Below are 8,670 nucleotides of genomic sequence, written 5' to 3' on the forward strand. Positions count from 1 at the left end.
AATTGTTTATCATTTAATATTAATTTAACTTTTTTATTTTAAAAAAAGAATATTTTTATCGATAAGATATTAAAATCCAGTAAAGGTTAATTTTCAAGGTACGAAAGTAGCATCGAAAAATATGTAGGTAAACAAAAATCTCTTTAATAGCAAAATTGCTGTGACTTATGTAATTTAATTTATTCTATTGATAGCATCGATGCAATTCTTGTGGTTGATCTCGTTATACAATTGCAGTTGCCACATGGCTACTAAGATGTCAGACGCTCAGTAAAGATTCACGTCTGCTTAATTTAATTTCCGGCAGAAAATCAAGGACTAAAGAATATACACTAGTCAACAAAATTAATTGCCAATAAATTAACGCAACACCTCTTTCACTCTGAAAAAATAGGCAAATTTGAAGATAGAATAACTTCTTCAAAAATCGTCGTATTGAAATGTTTAAAAAAGCATTTTACAGCTTGAAACCTCTACTTTTCAGATTGCTACTTTAAAGAACGGTCTCACGGAGATTTTATGAAGTTGCATAAACATAAATAAAGATATATCACAGATCTCAAAATTTTTTACGAAATTGAGAATTTCCACGTCGCGAACTAAAAATTGTGCCCAAATACGGTTTACAGCTTTCGAAAAACTGAATCTTTATCTTTAATTTGTTTTTTTTCGATCTTTGTATAATTTTCTTTCACCGAATTATTCAACGTTGAAGCAAAAGAATCATTTTTGCTGTAAAATGCTTTTTTGAACATAGCGATACGACGATTTTTGAGGAAGTTATTCTATTTAGAAATTTACCTGTTTTTACAGAGTCAAACAGATGTTCCATTAATTTGTTGGCTAGTGTATATTTGTAAGTTTTATTTCTAATATCCTAAATCAAAAAGAATTAAAGAACCCTTTGTTAACACACACACACATACACACTTCCATAAATTTCATTATTATTATATATGGTATAACGAGGTTACATCATTTACATGTGTATATGTAATAACAATAATTTATTTTGATTTTTTATAACTTTAATTTTTTAAATATTTCACTATTTCGACATATTTTGTTATTTGTTTTACAAAAAGATATTGTGATACTACTTAAATACAATTGATAACAGCAACTTTTGTTTTGAATATAGATTTTTATAAGTCGTCTATATTACATATGATGATCTTTCTATATAGCGATACATTACTATAATTTTATGAAACTATTTTCCTGTTCGTTAGAATTATATTTCAATATTAATATATTACTGCCTTATAACAAAAAATACAAAGTTATTTTGTTATCTATTTTCGATATTTTGTAGGAATTAAATCCGAATTCTATTTTTTGTAGAATCAAATTTTTAAAATCAGAATAAGGAATAGAAAGAAGGAACTTTAGGTTTAATGCAAACTGCAATTAAATTTGCGTGTTAACTGTGCATCAATATTTTAATTCAAAATCGTACAATAAGTTTCAATGTTTTTACAAGCATCCACGAAAGATTTCATTTTTAACGGTGATTCAACTACACGTGGAATTACCATTGGCATTCTGTTCAGATCTTATCTCAGTAAACCATGAACCACTTGGAAGGGAGAACGCGTGTGGCTCCTCTGGCTCTCTTCAGTGCACAGTTCCGCGTGCGGCATGCACAACCGAAAGTGTCAAACGGAAATCAAGTGTTTCAGTTTCCTGTGTTTATTTGGAAAAGTGAAAGCGTTGTGACTGTGAATCGTGCATATTAATGGTAATAGTAGTCGCGAAAATAATTAAATTAGTTTTATCAGCATAATTCATTAACCAAACCGGTAGATAAGTAAAATTGATGTCGTTTTAGTCAACAGTATCTAATTGTAATCTACGTATATATTATATTGACAAATTTACTTGTGAGTACTCTTGATTCCAAATTAATACATTTAATTTTTATTTCCGCGTAATATGTATTCATAATGAATGCAATTTATAATAAATGATTGCGTACTTTGTATTTTAATAGAATAGAATTAAAACGTATCAAGAATAATTTATTGAATACGTCTCGCTATATAGCAATTAGCATAAAAGTTAATTTCTTTTATAAAATGATAAAACAATTAATGTGATTTTTATTGCAAAGAAATATCTTTGTAATGTACACGTATATGAAATTTTAATACAGTAAACACAAAAAAATGAAGTGATCCTGAGAAATTTTGGTTACACCCGAAAAATTGATTTTTTAATCCTGTTTCTCTTTGAAATTTTTCTCGGTAATTGATATGAACTTAAAGATATATTGAAATCGAGAGAATTTATTTAACATACAAATAACATGCTTCTATGTTAACTTTTCCATTAATTTTTAAGTTATTCAATTTTAACTTATTAATTCAAGTTATCAATTCTAACTTTATGTTTTTATTAAAGCATATTTTATTAATAAAAAAAATCTAGTATATTTTTGTACATATATATATGTTTATTCGTGTTTCAAAATTCTCTTTCTTAGATATCACTGTAAGTTAAAATACAATTTTCTTTTAAATTGATCTTACACGTACCTCGTTTAAAATTTCCTTTAATTTTATTATTGTATCGATTTCATCCTTGATCTTTCTAAATTGTTACGTATGAGTAATAAAATTTTATGTAATTATTAGCACACGTACTCTTGTTATCGAATGTTCAAAGTTATTCGACACTTCGGTATATTTTTAGAAAATACAAAGCGCTCGACGAAAATAAGTCACTTGGTGCGCGGAATTTCCTGAACGGATCTATTTCGTCAAAAGTGTTATTACGACGTCAATACAAAAATAATATGAAAAAAATTATTTTTTAAAATGTTATTTAATCGTTACATTTATGTTAATTTTTATAAGTTCATTAATTTAGAATATATGTATTAATTTGTTGTTAATTTTCTTTTCGTTTGACTCTTACAATGTCATTTTCATGTTTATAATGTTTTTAAAGAAAGAGTCCTTTATTTGTTCTATTTTTGTTTTTAAAATAACGTAAATGATATGGTTTATTTAATTTATATATACATATTTAGTAATTTATATAAATCTGTATAAATGTCTGAGATGTGTACTACTTTTTGCTGTAGAAATATATATAGTAGGGACTACTATATACACTACTTATTTTGTGTAACATAATTAGTTATTAACTTGCACACGTTAAAAGTTGAATTATTAGCTGTTGTAATAATAATGTATGTTCTAATGATATTGATTTGATCCAAATAAAGTGTAATTTTTTCTTCTAGATATACAAAACCGTTAAATAAATTACAAATAGTGATAAAAATTATCAGAAGCATTACATAATCAACATGGATTTTTGCAAACAATTCAAGTTTCTGTATATAATACCGCTCACAGAACGAGTAGTTTGGTCCTGGCGAGCTGGAAATGGCACAGTATTCCAGGTACCGGAAAATAATCTGCACTCACCGTCCGGATGTCTCATTGAATTGACAAACCTTTCCATTGCTGTTCTCACCATATTCGTTGCCGCATTTTTAATTTTCAAATACAAATGCAGTACGACAGACAAGTAAGTTGACAAAGAGAAGAAATCATCATATTGAAGCTGTAATTAATTGTTATAACTTTGACTGACATCCATCAATATTTTATATTTATAGATGTCAATCAAACGTTATAAAATTTAAATTTTATTCACAATTTAGAGCAATTATTCCACTTGTTTAATTAAATGAACAGAAATGTCGCTTGAACGATATATTTATCAGACATGAGATCTTAATATTATAATTAACTAACTAGAAAGATAAAATTTTTTGGACATTAATCGTAATTGATCTGATACAGATATTAAATGAAACGCAAATGATCCTTCAAGATGTTACTCAAAATTACTTAATTGAAATAAATTTTAATTACATGATAAACTACTTTATTTATTTGGGAATACCCCATGATTCAAGCGAGATGTTTCTGTCAAGAAATTTGCTCCATTTGATACCACAAGGTATATAAACCGCAATAAGTTATTAAATTTTATATTAAAATTATCCGTTATCCTTCTAATATCCGAAACACAACGCATTTATCACCTTTCTGAATTATATGTATTCTGGCAAAATAATTATATTTTTAATGTTACATTTTCGAAGATTGGTATTATTCATCATATTGCAAATTATAATTGTATTTTACGGTGCAACGTCAGGATAATTAAATATACAATAATAATTGCAATAATTTATTGTATATAATACAAACAAATAAATATCATTAATTGAATCTTGTTAATAATAAACTTACAGTCTTTTCTTTCTTGGAATTTAATTTTCTAATTATCCTCTCTTACCAGATGTTGAAAATAATTAATGGAGCAAGCTTCTCAGAAAAGCATACTGATTATTTTTCTCCGCTGAAGCTTTCGTGGCACATAGTAACGCAGTTTTATAGATGTAACAGATCACAAATAGATCAATTCTCTAATATTTTCGCAACGTGACTCAATAGTTTATTTGCTCGGAATATAACACGAATAACGTTTAACTTATTGCATAATACTCATTGCGTATTTATTGTAAAATTTTAAGTTTATGTATTGTATATCGATACCACGTATGATTATAAACGTTTAATAAATGTAATGTTATTAAGAGAGCAAAAGAAAAATTATCTCTTGTCCTGTTTAAGATTTGTATAGAAACTGTTTTATTGACTGTAAAAAAAGATTTATTGTTATCTCTTAAGTTTTTTATTTAAAAAATTTTATAATAATTAAAACATAAAAAAAATGTCGGTTTATAATAAATATATAAATATTCTTTTTTATTGTTAACAACTAGGATATTTTTACTATACAATGTTTATTGCTCTTACTATGGAATATTTTAGTACCATAATATGTTACAATATTTAGTAAATGCATGTGAAATAATTATCAAGTCTTATCCGGCAATTATCTTTCGCGTACTTAAGTACTATGTATTATAATAACATGCGCGCGTGTTCCTATAGGGCGTGTATAATTTTTGTCGTATGGAAATGAAGCAATCCCGTTAATCGCAATCGACGTACCTCATCGACACTGCTAGCGTTTTCATTACATTATGGGTAATTAATGAAACGGAATCCCGGTATGCACTCGTGCGTAAAGAAAAACGCGCGCCTCGTATTAATTACGGGAATAATTTATAGCAGGTTGAAGCTCAGATTTCTCTCTCTTTCTCTCTCTCTCTCTCTCTCTCTCTCTCCTAGAATAAGTGCACTCACTTTATAGGCACTTATACACTTACATGATCGCCGGCTTATGTCGTCGCTGTTTGAAAATTATTAGTTGACTGGCGGGTAAATTTATTCCTCTCTCGCTTTTTTTTTTTTTTTTTAATTTTTATACACTAATATTCTAAAATCATTAAACGTTTTATCAAATTTCTTATTTGTGATATTTTATAATATACATATGTTAAATTTTATTATATTGAGTCGAAACAGAAGTTTGTAGAGCTGCAAGCTTTAAAATTCAAATAGTTATAATATCATTGGAAACAGATAAATTTTAAAAGTTTTAAAGCGCAAAATATCAAAAGATTACTGTGTTTCTTAAGTTTTTGTAAGTTCGGTAATTTTTATATATAGAAAACTACGAGCGGGACAAAATAAAAAGTATTCTTTTCAAAAAAATTTGCAAACATTTTTGACATAATTTCTAAAAGGACTTTATTTATTATTCTGCTTTTCATCAAAGAACTTCAGTTTCAAAACATTTTTTAAAAATTTAGTTTCCTTAAATTTAATAGAAACTCACATTAATAAATTGTATTCATTTTTAATCTTTTTGCTCTCAGTTTCATGAAATGTTTGAGCATTTATATTTTAACTATTGTGTTTTTTTCGAAGAAAGTAAAAATGAAAACATACCGGGAATATCGTAGACACAACATACGCGACTGTTACCGTTTACTTTGTTATTGTAAATTTGCAATAATATTACATACCACACGCGCGCGCGCGCGTGCACACACACACACACACACACACATCAAATTGCGAAAAGGGTAATTCTGTAATTATTCGATTTATTGCTTCCTTCTGTCTCGCTATCATACATCAAAAGCAAACTTGTTTCGAGTTTATACGTTCGTTTACAAATTAACTAACCGAGAATACACCGCTCGCCATTATCATAAAATTAACAACAAGCTACATAAATAGAGAGAGAGAATCTTTAGTATAATTAATCTTTAGTACAATTAAATTTTCAGTGAATCTTTTCTTTTTTTTTTTTAATAAAAATAAAAGTAAATATATGAAATATCACACGCTATATACACCTTTTTATTTTAGCAAAAGGAATTACGATTCGATAATTACTTACATGCTTATTAATATTATAGTTTGCATTCACTAATATATATACTTTAGTTTTAATTCAACTTATACACTAATACAACATCAAGTATCTGGAAGCATGGTGTAAATTGATGTCAATGACGTCACTAGAACAACATAACGATAGACTCGGGAAATTGCAAGCGAAATGACTCAGAGGCCATTCAGGTTTGTTAAGGCGCGTACAAACCCAATCCCTTACTCATCATATACATTTACCCGTCGAATACATAATATGTCTGCATACCTGATATGATTATAAAATATACTCGTATAACGAGATATCTCGCTAACGTTTTTTTACCTTATAATTATTCTGTAAAAGTTCAATTACTATCGATTAATGATAAATTAATTCTATATTAACTTGTATATGAGTATACATATATATATATACACAAATTAGTAAAATTTTAACTTAAAATTTTTTGAATATTATAATATTTCTTTATATTATCATTAACTTCTAAAGTTTGCAGTCTTCTTATTTATATTACAAAAAAAATGTTTACTCCAATTTAGAAGAAAAATGTATTTCTTTTAAATTAAAATTTTTTTTTAAATACAATAGAATATTCTGCAAATATTTATGATAGGATAATTAATATGAAAATAATGTCATGCTTAGGTTTTCTAAGTCGCTGTTGCCACTTCACGCAAGCAGAACTTTACTTTGTATATTACTACTGCTGAATCTCTTATTGGAACTGTACGAGTCCATACTGACGACGATTTCACTATCGTTAATCTTAACAATAATTGCTGTATTACTTTGTTGGATATTACATCGCGAAACCGAGATCAGGGATGGTTTTGGTACCGCGGCGTCAGGAGGTGGATTTACGGTAATTGGACTTACGCGAATATGGAAGTTTTTATATTTATACAGGTATATATTACTGATAATTGTTATGATATAAAATATAGATTTACTAATTATATTTTGATATCTTTAATTCTCTCCTCCCCTCCTCTTGATTAATCTTTTCGAAACTCTTCACTTTCTTATATTTATACTATAAAATATTGCTATTATATTTACATATTAATAGCTTTTTATAATATTAATTGGCATTGAACTAATTATTATTAATAATAATAATTAACTTATCTCAGTTACATATTTATTAAAATACTTTTTTAGATTTGGCCTGACTATTCGGTACATTCGAGTTGCAACAACAGGGATCACTGCCGCTTGTTGCGGATTGCTAGCTATTATCGATTCTTATACTCTTTATCGTATGGTAAGTTTAATTATTAAATGAATCTTTAAAAAGCACATATTTCTTTTTTTTTAAATAAAATTGATCATAAGAAAGTATTTTGTTCTACAACTTTAAAAAATACTATGCTATCTTCTTTTATTATTTTCTTAGAAATTTTTTCTCATTATGTGTCTCTTCGGACGTGAGAAAAATGTTTCAAAATGCATAGTATCGAAATTTGCAGCGAAACTTTTGCAAATGTTTACCGTCTCTCCAAAGACGTTAAAATCTTGCCTAAACCGTTTTACGTTTACGACTTCCTTGACTCGATAAAGGCGAACAGCATCAACAACATTTTACTACTCCCGTCTTTTCCCAGCGTAAAATATCGAATGTATAAACATCGCGTCGCCCGGCACTTCAGCTTATTTTTTCACTGCAAGTATATAAGGCGACGATGTTTCGTCGTTAGATGCAGAAAAGCAAGCAGTACACCGTTAAAAGGCCCGACAATGCGCGGAACTCTTATGTGCACTACACCTCGCCATTTCTCAGTAAGATTACTTTCCACTGGATGACTGATCTGTTGCTACGTAGTTATCACACACCGCTCGAACTCCACGATCTTGGGCAACTTCCGGAGAAGGATATCACGAGGAATCAGTTCGAACGTTTTTGTGACATTTACGAAACCGAAAAGGTAACGATTTCGCTTCCTTCTTTTGAGAAAGGTTTCATGAGAAATAATTGATCCACTCTCGCGCCTAATGACTTACAAGGGAACCTCTCGAGATGTCAAATTCTGATTTTAATGAAACTTTGTGAACTTGTAGCTTACATAAAAAGATGAATTTAGAAAAAAATATCATGGGGGTGATTTCATCACTTCAAACCGTTTTTCAGCAGCAACTGATATTTTTTTAATTCATCTCTTTATGTAAACTACAAGTTCACAAAGTTTCATTGAAATCAGAATTTGACACCTCGAGAGGGGTTCCCTTGTTAGTAATTGAAAAATTATTAAGATATTTAATTGTCATTACACTAATAATTAATAAGTATCATAAAAATATTATATATATATATATATATATATATATAATTCA

General features: G+C 28.1%; 2 protein-coding genes across 2 annotated transcripts in view; both read left to right on the forward strand.

Annotated features, from left to right (window-relative positions):
* LOC108778628 (sensory neuron membrane protein 1) overlaps window positions 1-1,575 on the forward strand; it is a 2,982-nt gene extending 1,407 nt beyond the window's left edge. The window contains exon 3 of the mRNA XM_018545850.1: window positions 1,554-1,575. Coding sequence (XP_018401352.1) covers window positions 1,554-1,575 — 22 coding nt within the window. The remainder of the gene's footprint in view (window positions 1-1,553) is intronic.
* A 1,702-nt stretch (window positions 1,576-3,277) lies between these two features.
* Window positions 3,278-8,670, forward strand: part of Sur (Sulfonylurea receptor) — a 16,709-nt gene continuing 11,316 nt past the window's right edge. Inside the window, 4 exon segments of the mRNA XM_018545883.1 lie at window positions 3,278-3,540; window positions 6,985-7,245; window positions 7,501-7,603; window positions 8,037-8,264. Of these exon segments, the coding sequence (XP_018401385.1) occupies window positions 3,317-3,540; window positions 6,985-7,245; window positions 7,501-7,603; window positions 8,037-8,264 (816 nt within the window). The 5' untranslated portion in view covers window positions 3,278-3,316.

The sequence above is a fragment of the Cyphomyrmex costatus genome, unplaced genomic scaffold (genome assembly GCF_001594065.2).
Source record: "Cyphomyrmex costatus isolate MS0001 unplaced genomic scaffold, Ccosl1.0 scaffold505, whole genome shotgun sequence".
NCBI lineage: Eukaryota > Metazoa > Arthropoda > Insecta > Hymenoptera > Formicidae > Cyphomyrmex > Cyphomyrmex costatus.